We start from the raw sequence: 21,410 nt of genomic DNA, 5'->3' as shown, positions 1-21,410 counted from the left end.
AAATTCATCTTTGCAGCGACACAGAATTAACACCAGTTTATTAAAAAAACAATTAAATGTCTCCTTGCTATTTTTGACACATTCATACTTTTGCAGGTTTATTGTGGCAGTCTTTATGCGTGCGGCCGTGCGCTTGAGTGCGGCTATATTATGTACACGCTCATTATCCTGTATTTAGCAATAAAGTAATAAAATTAATATAAAGGGGCGATTTGTCCACTAATGGCTTAAATGAACAACTACTAGTCGACTAGGAAAAAACTTTAGTCGGAGGCAGCCCTTATTCCACATATTTTCGAACCAGCAGGCCATTCTGGGTTGAGCGAGCGACCCTGAGCGGAATGAGCGAGGGAGCGGAATATTCAGAAATGGGCTCTACGCTCACGAGCTCTGATCGATCGGAACAAAGCATGACAAATTCAAACTTTATTCATTTTCTCCATAGCTTGAACACTCAGTACATTAGGCATAATAGAGTTAGTTAACGCTGTCCATTTATTTATTTTTATTTCACGTTTTTAAAGTACAATATTATGTTAGTCCACAGCCCCCCACTTTCCCGCGCTACTGGCTAGGGGGTGCAAATTAGGTGCAAAATCTTCAAATCTTCAAGTGTGTGGCCAACCATTGGGTACATTTACACGACAACGATGTGTTTAAAACTGAGAAGTTGTCCGCGTACAGACGACACCATTGTCAAAACGATCCCCATTCACACGGATCCGCGAAAACGACAAAAAATGCTGTATTCTGCTGCCAGGCCATTAGAAGGCGATGAAACACTATAGATTGAACACATAATGCACGTGCATGACGTCATCATTTTCACAGATTCGCGTTTTCGTTGTTTACACAGAGACGCCCAAAACGCTGTTGTCGTGTAAATGAACGGCCAAAACACATAAAAAGTTTTACGTTTTTAGTTGAAAACGGTGTCGTGTAAACAGCCCCTTAGTTTTCATTGTGTTCAGTTGCTGTTTTCCTTTGACCAAGTTTTCCTGTTTCATTAACTCATCCCACTCACCTGTTACCTTGTTAATTAATGCGTTAGCTCCTTTGTTTGCCCTGTGTATTTAAGCCATCAGTTTCAGTATGATAACAGTATTGTTTAACGTCGATGTGTACGTGGCTGTGTAATCTCATAGTGATTCTCCTGTTAAATTTGTGTTGATTATTGGATTAAAGATCTGTTTGAGTATACGCTTCGCTACAGCCACCTAACCGTGACAGGTCCAATACCTGGAGAAAGTTATTCTTTAGCGTTCACATTCACATTAGTGGCAGTTTCTCCGATGGAACAGGACTGTGTTCATCATTTGAAATCTGCATTATTGCTAATATTGCTTAGCCTACATCAAGATGTTGGGTCTGGCAACTCACCATAGACACGGCTCAATCCGAGGGGCGGGATAAACGGCTGTCTTTCAAATTCCCTCTGCACGCAATAGGACAGCGCTTCAACCAACCAGAGCGTTTTCCCACCAGCGGAGCTAACGTTTGATAGATTCAGCTTTTGCCATATTTGGCCGGCAAAACTACGAACACATCTTCCTTTTTTAAGAATGACTTAAGTGCCGTTCTTTGCTCTTTTCTCAAAGAAAAACTTAACTCCAAGTCCTCCAGAGTCGCGGCCAAAGCCAATTCGAAAGACTGTTCGCCAGCAGCAGCTCTTCTTTGTTTTCAAGTAGCAGGGAACCGTCGCAACTCTGTCGTCATTATGTTAAAGGTCCCATGACATGAAATTTTCACTTTCTGAGGTTTTTTAACATTAATATGAGTTCCCCTAGCCTGTATATGGTCCCCAAGTTTCTAGAAATTTTAATCGGTGTAAATCAAGCTTTTGATATCTTTCTCTGCCTTTGAGAAAATGGAAGCTCAACTGCGCTGATCTTGAATCTCCTCCTTATGACGTTATAAGTAGAAATGTTACCTCCCCTTTCTCTGCTTCGCCCGCCCAGAGAATATTTTCCGCCCATGAGAAAATGAGCTAGGAAGTAGAACGCGCGCGCGATTTTAGTTTGTCCACGAGAGATATCATGGCTTTTGAGCGAGCGAAGCATAATAATTGCTCAATAATTGGATGTACACCGAAGGGTCAATACAGAGCTGGGCTTGCTGAACGTCTGAAACTAAAGTCTGGATCAGTACCAACTCTCTTTGGCTCAGCTAACGTTACACACCTCGGACAAGTAAGTCAACTAATGATATATTGTTGCTTTACTGTTTATGGTTACCTAGCTTGTTACACATAGAATGTGGCTGTAACATTAGCTATACAGCTATGCAAGTTACTTGCGCTAATGTAAAGGTAGACAGCATCAAGTATGTGTGTGAATACACACACTGTAACGCGAGTGTTGTACACTTCTTTGTATAACCGTTTTCCTGTTGGTTATATGGCGCGCGTGATATCCGCATTTCAAGATCGCAGAGCTTGATGTAATTGTAATAAGATAAATTACAGACGTTACAGATCTCTCATGAAAAGGCAACAGTAGGTTAGCTTTAGCTACATGATAATAACTGTAAACCATCCGAATAAAGTACCGTATCCAGACATAATATTTTATTATGAATAAAATAATAAAATAGAATTAAATAAATAGAATTTATTATTAACCATTTGGAAACACGACTGCGTGTCTTCGTGCCATTGCAATATATGCAATGTAAACATGCATGGTACCGTTGCCGCAAGATGGTCAAGGCCACACCCACCCTCCACCTTGCGCCGCCTTTCTCCTCCTCATTAGTATTTAAAGCTACAGACACCGAAACGGCCCGTCTGAAGGAAGCTCATTCTGGGACTGGCTTGTAGTGGCTATAATTCTGCACTGAGGCTGAATTTTTGGAAAGAGATTTCAGATACAGTACTAGGGACCACTAAGGCCTATATAAAAGCCTGCACTGTAATAATAAGTACTGTATATTAATTATTATACTTTACACTAAGATTACAATACTTAAATCTTAATTTCTTCACTTAAACCCTCAAGCTTTAATATTGGTGGGAAATTGCAATGACAACAGATTTAAAAAATGCTTTCAAAACATCCATCATCTCTTTGAGCTTAATAAATATTTGAAATATTTTTAAAATAAATATTGTTTTTAGTTACTGTACCATTAACAGTATTACACGTTTTACAATAGGCCTTTTTATTTCTCAAAATTTCACAGATATTACCATCAGTTGGTGCTGAAAAAGCATAAAATGGCTTGGTGTGTTACATGTGGTTCTGGTCGTTATATTACCTGTCATGTTATTTGTTGACCGTTGCCTTATTCTTGCGTCCTGCGCAGGGGTTTATATCCTCATTGCGGCCGGGGGTCTGGTGATGCTGGTGGGCTTCTTCGGCTGCTGTGGTGCTGTGAGGGAGTCTCAGTGCCTGCTGGGATTGGTGAGTGAGATAGTGATCATTCTTCTGGTTTAACACGGATGTCAACTTCAAATAAATTTTGTAAAAATGTTTTAACCATTTTTAAAATCTTGATAATATCATAGTATCAAATATATATCAAAATTGCACATACTAAATGTGTCATTTTTCAAACAGGATGGAATGTTTTAGATTGAGACAAATCAACTAATACCACAAAACATCACATCATTTATCAAATACATTATCTTACTGATGCTTATGCTGTTTTAAACATTTCAATTTGAGAAAGGAGTAAAAAAAAAAAAACAGAATCTTTTATTTAATAAAAAAATATGGAAAATAAAGCAGAAGTAACCCAGGTGCTGTGTCTCTCTTGCCTGGCAGTTTTTCACCTGTCTTCTGGTCATCTTTGGAGCAGAAGTTGCAGCAGGAGTGTTTGGGTTTCTCAACAAAGATAAGGTACTACTAAACTGGAAATGTGTTGCTTCAGAGTTCATTTGGAATGATATTAGTCTGACGTTTCTGACGCATTGTTATTAATGTTTCATGTAGATTATTGAGGAAATAAAAAATTTCTATAACGACTCAGCCAGAGACAACAACAATAATGCAACTGTCAAGTCCTACTACATCACTGTGAGTTTACACTTTTATTAAAGTTTTTGTGTGTCTCTTTGTTGATTTAATCAGGAATAATAAATATAAAAGTTTTACACGTGCTTGAGACACTCTAAATGGAACCAATATTTACTGCATACAATGGTTATTTTTGAAATGTCATACGCTTATGTCATTTTATACGCTTTTATACAGTATTTATTAATATAAATATAATTTATAAGTATCAATTTATTTTGAATTAGTATTTCATCTAATATTTATTTTACTGTATTTTTCAGCTTTATTTCAATTATCAGTTTTAAATAGTTTTAGTTTCAGTTCACACTAACAACATTAATATACTAAATATAATATAAAGGTTGTATATTTGCCCAACCTTGTCATGAATGATTGAATTTGTAATGCTTCACATCTGCAGCTGAACTGCTGTGGCTCATCTACAATGGAGCCCACTTGGTGTCAAGGCATCGAATCAATCCAGGTGAGGATTTCTGATGCAATAAGGAGAAAGTTTGTTTGGTAAATACCAGTATGTTTAGAATTTGAAAATTGTAAACACCTTCAGTTAGTGTGACACCTGTTCAACATGCACTGAAACTGAATTATGTAGAGCAGTGGTTCCTAAACTGGGTGGTGCGGAGTTATAAAAGGGGGGTGCGGGATAGTGTACAGTCAGCAGGGATGGATTACGAAACGGCCGTGCGCTAGTGCTCTGATCTCCCATTGCGTATGGGTTTAACAATGTAGCGTAGCACTCCGATTTCTCATTGCGTATGGGTGGTGGTGTTGACAGGTCGCCCCATCCCCCATCATCACCCCCCGCCAGCTTGTCCGGGCCGCCACTCTGGTCTAGTGCCCTGGGTGTTAGTCCATCCCTGGCAAATTGTTATGCAAAAGAAACCTGTTCAGGATGATACAAGACCCCACTGAAAAATTATCCCGCTTATTATCTGGCTACTTGCCACATAATTGAACACAAAATATTAATTTGACATATTTTATTATATCAAAATGTCTCACAGTACCCACTTGAGCAGTGTGTTATTAGTAGTAGCGGTTGCTGTCGTGCAATTACAGACCGCTAGATAGCGCGATTTAAGAATCAGAATTGAGTATTGCAGGGAGCCGTGTAAAAAATAAATGAATGATGCATGGTTCTAACCTGGAAATCCAAACTTAAATCTGAAAGATTAATGGTCTGGCGTCGACTAATGAAAATCGGCCAGCTCGAGGGGCGGCACCAAGCATGCATTTGAAAATCTCACTGCACGCAATAGGAAAACACTACGACCAATCACAACAATAAGCCCCATATGCTTAGCTACTAGCGGAGCTAACTGGTAGATTAGACTCTTACCGTATCCGGTCGGCAAAACAGCAAAAACGTCCTTCTTGCAAAGGAATGATTCAAGCGGCGTCTTCTGTTTTAGATAAAAAGCCAAGTCTAACTCGTTCATTGTAGCGGCCAAAGCCGTTTCAAACAACTTGTATTCATCCATAGTCATCTTGCAATGTTTACTAATGACTTCGACGTCACAGCGCTGTCGTCATCTGTTTATCTCGCCTCTGGCCCGCCTATATCAGATAACCCGATGTGATTGGTGCAGCTCAGATCGAGGGGCATATTTAATGAGCATCATTACTCGACACCAGAGTAACTCGCTGAGCAAATTCAACTTGTGCTCTCGCGAGAACTCTGGATTACCAGGGTAGCATGGTTCTGCAATAAGAATGGACAAGTTTGTGAAAAAACTGCCAGTGCCAGGTAAACGTAAATCAGACAATAAATCTACTTCAAACTACTTAAACAACTACAACAGACGCGAGCAGCACGACTCGACAAAGCAAATAGAAGCCATGGATGCGGCGTGTCACGACAAAATCCCAGACAGTAAACTGATGCCCGGCTTTATTTCGTACTCCAAAGCTCTGACACTTGAAAATATTTTTTCTACAAAAGGGTGGCCTGGCAGAAAAAGTTTGGGAACCACTGTTGTAGAAGGATGTTGTACATACTAAAAGAAACATACTATCAGTGTGTTTCGCTGTCTGCAGAAATGTGACGTGGCCATTGAAGAGTTTTTCAACAGTAAGCTCTTCATCGTCGGTTATGTGGGAATCGGAATCGCAGGAGTCATGGTAAATTCCAATATTTCAATGTAGTCAATTTAGTACATTTTAATTTCCATCTCTATTGAATTGAAAGCATTTATTGTCATTATATTTGCATACAACGAAAGTAGGAGCGCTGCTCCTGAATGATGTTTGAAAGACATACATATAACCTTATAACCAGACAACCATATAACCACAACAAGAAATAAACTCTAGACTATACAGTTACAGTTACAGACTTAGTATTCACATTAACCTCTTATTTAGTGCATTTGTTTTAAGTCATAATAATTAAAGTGTTCAAGTGGTGATATTGCACGTTGACATACTGCACATTACATAAGACAGCAGTATAGACAGAGGAGAGATTGGAATAAAAAAAATAATAAATGTAGTTAAATAACGTGACTGGAATAGTATTTTAACCCTGACCTTTGCTTTTAGTGCATTAGTGCATTTTTGAGTTTAGAGTCCGAATTGCCACTGGAAAGAAGCTGTCCTTTAGTCTTGTGGTCCTTGTTCTTAAGGATCTGTACCGTCTGCCTGAGGGCAAAAGATTAAACAAGTGGTACCTTTGCTGTGCCTTCTTGATTATTTCTGAGGTGTTAGCAGACCAAGATAGGTCGTTGGATATTTGGACTCCCAGGAACTGAAAGGTGTGGACCCTCTCCACACAGTCTCCATTGATATAGAGTGGGGCTGGTTTCACGCTGCGCCTCCTGAAGTCAGAAATTAGCTTTTTTTTCTTTGAAGTGTTCAGAGACAAGTTATTATCAGAACACCACACCACTAGTTTCTGGACTTCATCTCTGTAGGCTGATTCATCATCTCCTGAGATGAGTCCAATCACTGTAATTTTGTTGGTAGAATGGATGGAAGTACAGTCATGTGTGTACAAGGAGTAGAGTAGAGGGCTTAGTACACAGCCTTGTGGGGAGCCGATGCTGAGCGTGATGGTGGATGAGAGGTGAGGGCCAATCTTAACAGTTTGTGGGCGGTTTGTGAGGAAGTGCTTTATCCAGGTGCAGATGGAAGGAGAGAGGCCCAGTTCAGTCAATTTGTGTGCTAGAATGACTGGAATAATTGTATTGAACGCTGAACTGTAGTCTACGAAGAGCATTCTTACATAGGTCCCCTGCTGCTCAAGATGGTTAAGTGCAGTGTGAAGGGCTATGTTGATCGCATCCTCCATAGACCGGTTTTGTCTGTATGCAAACTGGTGTGGGTCCAGGGTGGAGGGAAGGCTGGATTTGATGTGCCGTGAGATCAATCTCTCAAAACACTTCATGATAATTGGTGTTATTGCAACCGGTCTGTAATCATGTAAGTTATTTGTGGTTGCTTTCTTAGGGGCATTTCACACCTACCTTGTTTGGTCCGGATTTCCGGACTTTTCAGTTTGATCCGAATCAAAATTACATGTGTGAAACCTCCCCCAGACCACGGTCCGGACCAAACAGATGAAATTTGGTCAGACAAAAAGAGGTAGTCTCGGTCCGGATCAAACTGTTCAAAGGTTTGGTTCGTTTCTAGTGTAAAAGCATTTTCTGTATGGTTCGGACTTTCAGATCATTTACAAGTTCCGGTGGTTCTCGCAGGATTGCTTGCAGTCTTCTCCTCCTTTCCTGCCGTCGACGATAAAATGTTCGCACAACGAGGATGTTCATTTAGCGAATTTGAACTAGCCTCGAGTATAGTTGGTGCTCCAGGTAGTAATGGTGTAATGATAACAGTATAGTGGCAACGATATGCGTCTGTTCATTCATTCTTGTCAAAGTTACCCACCGAATTGACAACATGCTGACGTCAGACGCACGTCCGTTTACAAACCAAGCAATGTCAAGATGCAGCCATGTAGATGATGACGACAGGACGCAAGTATGTCATGTAAAGTTCTTTAGAGCGCTCGCATAATTGCAATGTGAAACCAAACCAAAACTTACCGAATGTATAAAATGTATCAAAACATGAACTTTGGTTTGGACCTTGGTGTGGTTTCAGGTGTGAAAACGCCCTTAGGAACAGGGATGATGGTAGCAGATTTTAAACAGGGTGGGATGATGGCTAATGTCAGTGAAAGGTTTAAGATCTTTGTAAAGATCCCACCAAGCTGATTGGCACAGGCCTGGAGTACTTTGCCAGATACTCCATCCGGGCCAGCAGCCTTCCTTGTGTTCACTGTTTTGAGCACTCGTCTCACCTCGTGTTCCTGTAGGGTGAGATGGCAGGTGTCAGAGGTTGGCGGAAATGTGATGAGTTTCTTAACCTCAAGGCGGGCAAAGAAATGGTTAAGTTCCTCAGCCAGTGAGACATGGACCAACAAAACTTGACAAAGACACATGGCAAACATGAGGGCTTAAATACACATGGACTAATGACAGTACAAGTGACACCTGTGAAACAATGAAACAATGACAACATGACACATCAGACAAGGGAACACATGGCAGGATCACATGACTATGACAGGGAATCACATGACAGACATGAAACATGACCAAAACGTTACACCCAGACCTACGAAAGTCATTTCATACAGTTGATTGGTGACGAACATGATCCAGGGAAACAACTCACTGTGTGATGGAGCCTATTGAATGTGGTTATAATGCCCCTAAAATTCAAGATATCAAGGCAAAAATGCCCCTGTATGAGTTTTATATTTATATCATATGACATAGTTAAGCAATGTCAAACGAGTGATGTTTTTGTCCCGAATAGCACGGGTGCAAATGTGATATTCAACGGTTCAATAAATAAGTTAATTTTGTGTTAAATTTTAGACACAATATTGTCTATTTTATTATTGTCGTAATTTTGCCAACAAAAAAGCCACAGCTGAACTGTTGTGTGTCTCTGAGCAACACACAGCTGTGTTTCGTTTCAGAATAAATCTACGTTTTGAGCGAATCAATCAAATCTGCGTTTTGACCAATGATTCAATTGCCAATTCATAAAGAAAATAATTTACATTACTGAATGAATTAGCCGGTTGAACGAATCGAATGAATGAATGATTCAATGACTTATTAATTTAGACATTTACCGCCATCTACAGGCAGTTTTATTTTCTTACGTAGAGTATCACTTCACTTAAAGGGTTAGTTCACCCAAAAATGAAAATTCTGTCAGTAATTACTCACCCTCATGTTGTTCCAACCGCGTAAGACCTTCGTTCATCTTCGGAACATAAATTAAGATATTTTTGATGAAATCTGAGTGCTGGATCACTTCTCCATAGGCTGCTAGGTGGCCCAAACTTGCTGGCCCAGAAAAGTTATTAAAGAGATCGTTAATATAGTCCAAGTGACTACAGTGGCTTAATCTTAAGTATATCAAGCGACAAGAATACTTTTTGTGTGCAAAAACAAACAAAAATAACGACTTTATTCCACTATTTATTTCCTTCTCTCTGGGCCTCTAGTTGGTTGTGTTGCACGTCAACACGCATCACACACATGACCAGCGTCGGCCAATAGTGAGCCTACGTGGTGACGTGTAACACAGACGCGCAGTGCAAAAACACTACGTGAACCAACTAGAGGCCCAGAGAGAAGGAAATGAATAGTGGAATAAAGTCGTTATTTTTGTTTGTTTTTGCGCACAAAAAGTATTTTCGTCGCTTGATATACTTAAGATTTAGCCACTGTAGTCACTTGGACTATATTAACGATCTCTTTAATAACTTTTCTGGGCCAGCAAGTTTTGGTCACCTAGCAGCCTATGGAGAAGTGATCCAGCACTCAGATTTCATCAAAAATATCTTAATTTGTGTTCCGAAGATGAACGAAGGTCTTACGCGGTTGGAACAACATGAGGGTGAGTAATTACTGACAGAATTTTCATTTTTGGGTGAACTAACCCTTTAAAAAGAATAATAATAAATCATGGCCGTTGTAGCCTAAACAACGTTTATGTGTAATAAATTCTCTGTTTAATCACATAAAATGTTTCTTTCAAAAGCAATTTTTGGTAATGTCCATTTGATGCTTTTCTCATTTAACTCAATAATGACTATCTTTTGAGGGTAAATTCTCAGCCAAAATTTGTGTTGCGATCAGTTCAGAATAATGTGCACCTACTGTATACAGTAAGATTAGAGATAATTATTAAGGAAGCAAACAGTGCCATCAACTATGTGTATGTGTAACATCTTCTCTCTTTACAGATTATTGGCATGATCTTCAGTATGGTCCTATGCTGTGCAATCCGGAACAGCAGGGAGGTGATCTAACACAGTCTTCCTCGCCCTGACACGCATTTACAACAATAACATTCCAACCAAGTTCAAGGGGTTCTTCTGCCATCCTATAAACTCAGGAGCTGAAAACAAACTCCATGTCCATAATCCTGTACACATAATCCTGTTTTAACCCTTTCAAATTGCTGGGTTGTCATTATTCAATGCCTACTGGTTAGGTGCCAGAGCTGGATTTTCCAAGTGCGACAAAAAAAATGTGTGTTAATAATGTAATTTAGATTGTGACTTCAGTTTTAGTGCACGCTGATCTGCGTTTTCATGCTATTCTTAGCTGTTGCTGTGTGGCTTCAGATGTCAGATAAAAATATTGTGTAATTTGATGCCAGGGATTCTGTGGCAAACCCACGGCTGGTGGGAATGGTGAGAAGACCCATAGATGCCTTTTGTTTAATGTTTATACACAAAGAAAGTAGTCTTCTTTGTCACCAAGAGATTGATAAACATTTATGAATGATCAAAACGACACGCACATGCACAGAAAACCCTAAACTCGCATTCTGCTGGAGGAATCCTTGCATCATTGAAGTCCATATTGTTCAGTAAGCCTCCTTAAGCATTGCTTCGGAATTTCTCCATGTCCTTTCCACTTCAGGAGAAACACACCAACACATATTTCCAGCTCCGCTTTCTTGCGATTGAACTCTGGCGAGGTTTCTGTTATGCAACAGCTGATAACGTTACTGCCTGGTGTTCTGGGTCTCGATGGAGCCAAATCGACTCATTCTCACTGTGGATCTTGTGGTGTGGAGTTGCCTGGTTATTTTATGCATGTAGCTATAAGTAAAGACTCAAGGCTGACACTATCTGGTGCCATACTCTCTGTCTGTGGTTGCATCCAACCATCTGTGCTGTGAAGACGAAACGGATCAGACATGAATAGCATTTGAATCATTTGTTTGATTCATTCACCAGTTGATAGCAGTCCAAGCAGCGTCCTTAAGGTTGACACGCTACATCTAAAACTATTTTAAACATGCATTTATATGAAATGCATGAATAAATTACACATGCATTTGGTTGCATTTGGCAGATTTTTTTTTTTTGTGATTTTGCCAGTTATTGGATAGGACCGTGGAGTTAAGACAGGAAGTAATGAGAGAGGGAAATAGGATCGGGAAAGGACCTCGAGCCAGGGCATGAACTCAGGTCACTCAAGGTACATCTGCACCATATGGCGTATTTTGAGGTTTTAATTAGATTTTGTTTTCCGGATTTTCAACAACGTCTCACACTTTTGAACCCAAACATTTTTAACCCTAAAATCTGGATGTTGGACAGTATTTTATTTTATGTTTTTCCATCAACTACCCTTCAACTTCAACTGATCAAATTAAAAATTTTGGAATAAACACTGAAGTATCTCCAAATTGTAATGAACCAAATTTTCCACATAACTGAACTTGGCTCAGTCCTGATGTACTTTTTTTTAAACGCTTACATTTCTGTGTACAAAGCTGTGTGAGAGTTTCATAAGTTCTTACTATAGTTGTTGTGATCATGAAGATCTGTATCGTGCGGTTGATGTGTATAGAGGCAACTTTGGCCAGTGTTTTTTCATTTTTGCATTTGAATATTAAGGTGCCTTCTTTAATTTATCCGTAAAGACAACTTAAAGGGTTAGTTCACTTCAGAATTAAAATTTCCTGATCATTTTCTCAACCCCACGTCATCCAAGATGTTCGTGTCTTTCTTTCTTCAGTCGAAATTTTAGCAGTTTCAATGCAGCTTCAAAGGACTCTACACGATCCCAGGAATCCCACAATTTTTTCTTTTTTTAATCGCATGTAGGGTAGGGCTGGGCCTTTTTCTCCTCCAACTTCAAAATCGTCCGACAACATTGTTTTACCTTTTATTTATTTTTTGGTAAATGCCGTTTGACTTAGTCTTTGCACGTTCGCTTTGTAAACACTAGGCCTGTACTTCCGCCTATGTCACACTATGACCTTTCAACGTGATTATGTAATGCGTGCCGCATCACAGCTAATGCAAGATGAGCATTTGTGATTAAAAAGTATATAAATGTTTATTTTTTTTAGAAAATGACAGATGGTTTGGCTAGATAAGACCTTTATTCCTCGGCTGGGATCGTGTAGAGCCCGTTGAAGCTGCACTGAAACTGCAATTTGGACCTTCAAACCATTGGACCCCATTGAAGTCCACTATATGGAGAAAAATCCTGGAATTTTTTCCTCAAAAACCTTAATTTCTTTTCAACTGAAGAAAGAAAGACATGAACATCTTGGATGGCGTGGGGGTGAGTAAATTATCAGAACATTTTAATTCTGAAGTGAACTAATCCTTTAATATTTTGTTGAATGATTCTTTTTTTTCATGAAAGGATTGGAAAAGGGGCAAAATCTCTCTTTTTCTATTATTTATAATGGGACAGCCTTTGGTTGGTCAGATATATTTCTGCTGGTGCATCACTGCTGAAGTTCCTCAAGTTGAAGTGGCATTAGAGTAGCGATTAGGATACGTCGTAGTCGATGCTAACAGAGAGTAACACATGAAACAGGTGTTTCGTTCACATTCATTGTTGAAGTAGTTCTGTCCTTATACCCAACAGCAAACCATTTGTGGTTGTTCAGACTGTAAAATAAATAGTATGGAGCTTGTAGCTTTTGTGTAGAGACTGTGTTGTAAACAATTTTTAGTGTGTCATTCTTACAATTTGTGTAAACGATGTAGAGATTGTACTGTAAACATAACACTGCAGTTTTTTTGATGTTAGTGTTTATAATTTGTGTGTTTAATTTATTTTCTGGAGAACAAGTTCAAAAATAGCATTCGAGTTTCTCAGGAACATTGCAGCACGAGAACAAATAAACTTGTTTGAAGTTTCTGAGTCTTGTGTTTTTCAGATTTTCATATCACCAGCGACACGTCACAGATAAGACGTACCATGTAAACAGGGCCGTCCGTTAAATTCAGATTTTTATGGGAGCATGGGTGAGTGCGCTTTCTCAAGCAAACCGAGTAGGATACACCACAGGACCTTAGTGGGGCCCCTCATCACATTACATCATCACTGGTTGTCTGTTTAACTGACTGCATTGGAAGGCACTGGATGTGAAATATTAGTAGCACAGTCTTGAATCCATGTTGTATCACATGACAGGCTTGAGTCTTATATTTGTGTGTGCGCGCGCGCGCGTGTGTGACTAGCTTGCAGTCATAAGGTGAAAAGTATGCTTTTACTACCCATTCATTCTACATATAAATCAAAAGGTTTTTTTTTTCTCCACATTATTTAGACCCACCAAGTAGTTTTACAATGTCTCATCAAATCTAAATTTCTGACCAAATATTGGCATTAAACAAATGCAAATGCTTTTGATATGATATTGATATATAAATGGAAATAAAATTATTTAAAAATGCCTAAATCTCCTAGAAAAGCTCAGAAATGTATAAAAAAATGTTTTAACAATTTGGTGTCACTATTTATATTTCTTGCCACATGAGCACCAAGGTCAAACAGAAATGTTTATTCTTCATTATTATCTTATAGAGTTATTATAAGTGTTAAAAAGTGTGCCTTTAAATACAAAAAAAAATACAAAAATAGCTACAATTGATCACGTACAAGTCAAGACTTTGTCTAGTCTTTCTGACATGAACTGCACGTCAGCTGCAAGTGAATGCTTTGCAGGAAGCTCTTGGGCAGAATCACACAGGCTAAAGTTTCAGCTACACTGCACAGTGTGCACTTTTCACCAACTCAGATATGTCTTTAGTTAACACTCGCCAAGCACTTTAGATGTCTGTATGTGTGAGTTTCCTTTACACTACTGCAACACATGTGTTATTCGAATCTTTAACTTGTAATTTTAACTGAAGCACACACATATATATATATATATATATATAAAATACACATATATAATACATACAGTATGTATATAATACATACTGTATAAAATATTTATTCTTTTTTGGGCTAAAAATTAAAGTGTTATATTTCAGTAATGCTAAGACTTAAGGATACAGTTTGTTTACAGGCTTGAGTACAACCACTGCACTACTAATGAATGAATTCCATGTCATTTTTTAACAAATCATCATTAGTTTTGTTAGATTTAGTTTTTAGTGTCTTTCACTTCCTTACAAAGCAGATCGAATATTTTGAAAAATATTGATTGAAAAATTACAATTATTTTAAAATTGAAAAGAATCACATACTTCACTACATCTTAAAAAGGGTTTTGCTTAATGTATCGTTATACACAGTTTCCAAATTATTCAGCAGTGTTAGTAGCAAATAGATTAGTCAAACAAACTTCATAATTTTGTGGCATTTCCCATTTGAAAACAGCTCAAAATGTTCAAGAAACTTTTTAAAAAATGCATTTGCACATACTAACCACAAAATTAGGAACATTGTGGAATTAACAATAAAACACACATGGATTTTAGTGTCATTGTTCAGTTCTATATTTCTTCTATTTTAATGTGTGAATCCCAAACAAATCCCAATTTCTGAACATGTGAACTGCTTGGAATGGTTCAAGATGTGTATAGACCTGTTTAAAGCTCTAAGTATGACAATTTAACAAGTTTAGGTTGAACAGAATGTCTTTTAATTCTGTTGGTGTAAAACTCTAACCTCACTTCAGCAGGAATCAAACTTCCCATATCTGTGTCTCTTTAGAGTCATGTATATTGTATAACAATGTCCTCATAGAAATGTCTCCATGCTAATGTCCACATTAATCAGCAGCGCCTCCATAATATTGTGCATATTTAAAACATCACAAGAAAGGTAGGACAGAACTGTTAATGGAGGACACATGCATAGAAAAAAAGATATTACAAGATTTTCTGGCTCTTTGAGTGCATGAATCATGACTGTACGCTTTCAAATCAACCCTCACTGAGGATAAATCTGACTGTCTCTGACCATACATTTCCAATAGAAAAAGAAACCTAATCATGTGCAATGATTTAGCTTCCTGATTAAGCATATTGACTATGCTAAAGGTAGCATGTAAAGACATGAAGTTTAACTCATTTAAGCCATTTTCAGTCTTCTCCAAAAAACATTTGTTTCAACACACATTCATGGAAACACATAATAATTTGCACAAGATGTCTTATAACTTGGATCATGTAACCTTCTCGATTACTAAAGTAGGTTTGTGTTTTTTTATGACCCAGATTTGAACGATATTACCATCTCATATAAAAATGACAAATTGTCATGTGACCAGGTTGGTTTGTTCTCAAACATTTAGTTGCATCATAGCTGCATTGGTCTTTAAAGTTTAATTCAGTTGGTTTCACAGTGTGAAGATGTTTAGACAGAGTAAAGGTTGAATGGGGTTTGTCCTAAGAGGAACTCTCCAACACCGATGAAATAAACCACTTGAGCAATTCCAAAGAGTGGAGCGATGACTAGCGCCCTGCAGCCGGAACCCTTCAGAAAAGCAGTTGGTCCTTCTTTACGCATTATCTTTCTGTAGGAAGAAAGAGCAAAATCATCATTACTACAACAGAAGAGGAACCAAATTGGTTACTAATTCTCTTTCCCAGAATGTCCGTTATCCAATTTGCTGGATACTATACCTGATGCAGTCTAACACGCCATTGTAGGTGTCTTCATTGGCACTTTTATTGAGTGACTGGAGTCGGGTTTTCACCACTGGATAGAAATGGATCAACCTTAGTTTTTGCACATACACTAACATCTGCTCAAACATGTTGTTCAGCCAATCTTGAACACTCACCATCACAAGGACTGACTGCCACAGCCGCTGTACATCCAGCCACACAGCCCGAAATAAAAGACCAGTAAAAAGGTGCATCGTCACCCTCAGATGTCTTGCCCAGCTGGTTGATGTGGGCAAACAGTGGAAAGTAAATCACAGAGAAGGGGATATCCCTGCAAGAAGAAGACCCAAGGTCTGTTTTAAAGAGATACCTTGTTGGAAGTGCCTTGATCAGTGTAATTTGCCTAACATACCTACCAAACAATTACAGCCCTAACCCCAACCTACCCCAGAAATCTGAGAGGAATGATAGGCTACTAAGAAAGTTGTTGAAGGCTCTAACTCTACTATAATTGTTTGATGGCAATGTTGTTCGAGGACAAACATGTATGTTGATCTAGGGACAAGTTCAACTTGACCAGGGATGTCCAATCGTGCTTTTGGAGGGCCACCTTTCAGCGGAGTTTAGCTCCAGCCCCAAGTACACCTGAACCAGATAACCAATGTCTTCAGGATCACTAGAAACTTCCAGACAGATGTGTGAAGCCCGGGACACACCAAAGAACTAGTGGCGATGGAAGCTGACTGTGTTGTCGATTCTCGTCTGCTGTAGTCTAAGCCCAAAAGCTGCGCTTGAACACACCGAAAGGACTAAAGGCGACTGTCAACTAGCATGTGCGTTCTGCCCCTGCGTGTAAGTAAATACTGTATCTTTCTACATCAGCAGGGATCAATAGTCTATATTCGTCATTCAAAAAGGGAAACTGACACTAGGACTGCAGATATACAACCCGTAAACAAAGCAGTCCTAGCTTACCATTTTTAATATCAATCACTCTGATCGCTTTGTTCATTCCACTTGGCTCATGTTGTTATGAAAATATTTGTGCATTTGAATTATCAGGTAAGATTATGTAAAATTAAAACAGCCTGTACTGTCTTTACTTCTTTGTTCTTTTCATCACTTTTGCTTTTGTTCTAGTGCACTGAATCGTTCGCTAAGCTGAACAGCCAATCAGAGTCCTCTCTCTCACCGACCGACCGATGCCGATTCTACACGCTGAATCGGCCCAAAAAACCCTGACCGCAAATGGTGTGGAACAGTGAAAAAAACGAAGCCGACCGACACTCAAAGACAGCCCGACATTGGCCAACGACCGACCATCAGCTTGGTGTGTCCCAGGCTTTAGAGCTAAACTCTGTAGGAAAGTGGCCCTCCGGGAGCAAGACTGGACACCCCTGTGTTACACCAATATTTGATTGTGGTTTTTAGGCTAGTGGTACTGTAGTACCTCCTATTTAGAGGTGTGGTAATTAGATTTGTTAAAATTCTGTTTTCCCCAACCACAGTTTTAACTGGAATGGATTGCCCATTTACATTACAGGATGGAGTCTTACCTCATGAGGGTTGCACCTAGTCCTTTGTAAAGTCCCTGGATGCCCTTTGTGCGAAGCAGTTCCTGGGTAATTTGAATGGCCGACACTCTCCTGGTTGAAGACACAGGACCCACGCTGTAGGAGCAGTTCAGGACTGGACTGGCCGTACCGAGTTTCACAGTGTGGAGCATGGGTAACTTCCTCTGCTGAGCCACTGAATGTGGGAAAAACGGCACAGCCAGTCAGATATCTTCCTTCCCAATGAAAACCTTGCAAGTCTACTAAATCATATAGTGTGTTGGGGTTTGGGGAAATTACATGATGAAATATTCTCTGATTTGATGACTGATTACATCATGAACGTTAAGGGCACTGAAAATTGTAGATTCGTCATGATAGAAGGTGAACCTGGGTCAGTATTTATGCCTCACCAAGTCGTCCTGCATCCTGAAGCTGGATCTTGAGCATTTCCATGGGGGTTGTTACAATAACCTGACACATCCCTGCCCCGCAACCAGCCAGCATTTCCTGAAACACGCTCAGCTTGAGTCTGAAACACAGGTGTGTATCATTCACCCTCTTTTCATGTAACTATTCTTAAGTACAGTGCAATCTCTTGATAGAAGCGGAGGGAACGTACTCTCCCCTACTGAGTCGCTGGCGGAAGAAATCATTGGCGGCCAGTTTGATGGCCTTTTCAGGAGTCACCAGTGTCAGGTTGACTGCTGCACCTTTAGGAAGAAAACGTATAAGTCGATCTATGAAAAATATGCACCAGTACAAAGATGTTTTAATTTAGTTGTTCTAAGGATATAATTCCTGCTTTCGGATCCTCTTATAAATAATATTGTAAGAGTTGTTTGCATATGCAAAACATTGCAAACTACAGTAGTCAGCAAGTGGATCAAAAAGGTTAATCAAGACAAGAATGGGTATTGTTCAAAATGCATGTATAACTTTAATGAAAGGTTTTGATCCACTTCAATTGTTGACTAGGGTATATCAAACATCTAAAAGTAAGTCACAGTTACATGTATTTAAATACATGCTGCCAAGACCAACACCCAGTTCAGTCAAATCATTTTGAGTCAGTGTTTTGGGCAGGTTTATGTAAAAGGTATAAAGTGCTGACATGCAAATAATGTTGCTTTATGAAGATGTCCTTATAGGGCTTTAGATTTTAGGAAAAGATGAAGGTCAAGTGATTTTTTTTTTTCTTTAAAAAAAAAACGATAAACTTAAAACTGCTTACCTCTGTACATTCCAAAGTATCCCTCAGATCGAACAGTCTTTATCAGACAGTCCATCCTAATCACAATAATAATGATCTGTTATTGTCTACTGAGTTATATCACCATTCCGAAACAATAGTGAAGCCTGAATAAGCTTCGCACTTTACACTCACATTGTGTTCTGAGAAAGAAAAACGAGTTTGCAGACCTCCATAACAGATAATTATCTTACTTTCTCCCAGGAACTCTCTTTCAAAGAAAATGCTTTCATGTTTAAGGTTGAGTGAACTTTCAATAAGGGTTCAGTGTAGAGTTTAAAGTGGATTGGAAAAGACTAAATTAAAATTCCTAAATTAAAATAAACTAAATGTTACAAATGTGGTGTGCAAAACGTACATGCTTTTGTAGACCCGTTGGCTTCCTCTTTGGTTCTGGAGTCTTGTCTTGGCAAGATCTATGGGGAAAACACAGGTAACACCCACCAGTCCAGCAACTCCACCATTGATGAGCTTGGCAGGGAGGCTTGCGAACAACAAAAGAGTGAATAAATCAATTAATACCCCCCCAAAAAATTCATAGTCATTGAATTTCCCATTCTTCCATTTTACATTTATACAAAATCAAGGCACTGCTTTGAAGGTAAAGATAAATGACAAAGAAGCAAGGCAATGTCAGACTGACACGAGTTCAAATCAACAGGTTGAGACTACTTACAATAATACCGTAGCACCAAAAGGGTTTTTACTGAATACAGTGGTTGTGTTTCATACCTGATTGGTTGTTGAGCCATGGTGAGAGGTTTGTGGCTTGGTCTGAGGACTGAGGTAGACAGAGGAGCAGTCAGTGTGCAAAGCAGCAGAGAAGGGTTATATACAGAAACCCCTCCCAGGAGCCTCAGGCAACACGGTCGTCCACTCCCTCACTGTGTGTCTCTGCTAGGACTGACTGCACGGCCAATCAGAGGAGCAGGATCTTCTTACAGTAGAAGCATGCAAACAGACACTCACACTTGCATACACATTTAAGGATTTTAGGTGAGTACATTTGAGTGCGTTCTTAAGTTTTAGAATAAATCTTTGGGGTAAAAAAATAAAATAAAATAAGAACGTTGGATTTCTTCCAAAACATGCTCATACAATTTTATACCTGATTGACTCTAATAAAATATTTTTTAAAACATTTCCTTTCATAATACTTTTTTTTTTACTTTTATTGAAAAATTTGTGAGAAGTGTAAGTAACATGAAGAACAATCGTGTTCATACAGTATTTTATATACTTCATATTTTATTGTGCTGAAATCTAAAAATGTTAATATATAGCAGGATTTCTTTTTATATTTACACTTCAATTTATGCAAAATTGATTTACATCAAATTAACTTTTAATAGTTCACATGATTGTGGATTTGTACTATTCACTGTAAAAAAAAAAAAAAATGTTGTAAATAAAGATTATTAGAGTACATTTTACAAGAGGAAGTTGCTGACTAGCAATTTCTGAATGAAAATTGTTCCATTGGAACAAATTGGAAGCACTGAAGTGTGCAAAAGAAGTGTGTTTAATGAATGTGCACTTGTAGTGTACTTCAAATCTTAAAATTATACTTTTTAAAAAAAGTGTACTTGCAGATAATATAATATTAAAATGTGTCCATCTAAAGAAAGTACACTTTCATAACTACATTTCTTAACACACTATATTTCTTAACACACACACACACACACACACACACACACAAAAAAGTGGGTAACACTTTACATTAAGGTTTATTAGTGTATTTGTATTAACTAACATGAACTAACCATGAGCAATACATCTGTTACTGTATTTGCTTATCTTTGTTAATGTTAGTTCACAGTGCATTAACTAATGTTAACAATATTTTAATTAATAAAATATTAGTAAATGTTGAAATTAACATTAACAAAGATGAATAAATCCTGTATAAGTGCAGTTCATCATAAGTTCATGCTCACTAATGTAGTTAACTAATGAACCTTATTGTAAAGCGTTACCTAAAGGCAATGGGACGGAAACATGAACAGAGACACCAAGAAAAAACGCCGTTCATTGGATTTGATCGACACCAGGTTACAGAACACATTTCAAAGCAGACCCTATAAAATCTGACATTCGTAGACAATTATATGCATGTAATCCACATAATAAATAATATAATTGTAAGTAATAATCAGTAGCCTATATCACCCACCTCAAGAAATACTGTTTATAATAATAATAATTAAGTATTTTCCCCTTTTTGCGTTAGAAGAGTGTGATGTTCAGTGACTCTGTGTTTGTAATATGTGATTTTGTACTTGTCTGGATTTATTAATTTTGCAGGATCAGTACAGATGACTTATTGGAGATACGGTGCAAGCTGTGTGGAATCACAACCCCGTATTGATGAGGTGATTGTTATGGAACAGCAGTCTCAGACAGATGGTTAGCAGAAATAAGGACAGACTTTATTGCGGCAGATGAGCAGATAAAAGCAGGTAAGCTTAGCGGTAAGTTAACAGGTAATCACGACTGAATACGCTTGAGACACGAGGAAGTAGAAACACTCGCAGGAGAATATGTGATACTCTGGCGTCAGGAAAGCAGGTAAATAGTCTTTTCTTTAAACTACACTGTAAAACCTAACAGTAATATGTACTAAATACAATTGAGTTCACAGCACTCAAATATTACCGAAACTTGAATGACTG

The 21,410-nt window shown here is 38.5% G+C and overlaps 2 protein-coding genes across 2 annotated transcripts in view; one reads left to right on the top strand and one right to left on the bottom strand.

Moving 5' to 3' along the window:
* Positions 1-13,222, top strand: part of tspan2b (tetraspanin 2b) — a 37,398-nt gene extending 24,176 nt beyond the window's left edge. Inside the window, exons 3-8 of the mRNA XM_084099576.1 lie at positions 3,304-3,401; positions 3,768-3,842; positions 3,936-4,019; positions 4,423-4,485; positions 6,060-6,143; positions 10,288-13,222. Of these exons, the coding sequence (XP_083955702.1) occupies positions 3,304-3,401; positions 3,768-3,842; positions 3,936-4,019; positions 4,423-4,485; positions 6,060-6,143; positions 10,288-10,353 (470 nt within the window). The 3' untranslated portion in view covers positions 10,354-13,222. The remainder of the gene's footprint in view (positions 1-3,303; positions 3,402-3,767; positions 3,843-3,935; positions 4,020-4,422; positions 4,486-6,059; positions 6,144-10,287) is intronic.
* A 1,042-nt stretch (positions 13,223-14,264) lies between these two features.
* slc25a55b (solute carrier family 25 member 55b) lies at positions 14,265-19,644 on the bottom strand. Its single transcript, XM_084099453.1, has 9 exons — positions 19,468-19,644; positions 19,094-19,219; positions 18,718-18,773; positions 18,106-18,196; positions 17,897-18,015; positions 17,487-17,679; positions 16,107-16,261; positions 15,946-16,021; positions 14,265-15,836 (listed from the first exon to the last, which is right to left on the bottom strand). Exons 1-9 carry the CDS (start codon positions 19,485-19,487, stop codon positions 15,677-15,679), a joined length of 996 nt encoding a protein of 331 aa, XP_083955579.1. The 5' UTR covers positions 19,488-19,644; the 3' UTR covers positions 14,265-15,676.
* Positions 19,645-21,410: the final 1,766 nt, after the last annotated feature.

The sequence above is a fragment of the Abramis brama genome, assembly GCF_963993115.1.
Source record: "Abramis brama genome assembly, chromosome: 22".
Lineage (NCBI taxonomy): Eukaryota > Metazoa > Chordata > Actinopteri > Cypriniformes > Leuciscidae > Abramis > Abramis brama.
This window is presented reverse-complemented; position numbering and strand designations above follow the sequence as displayed.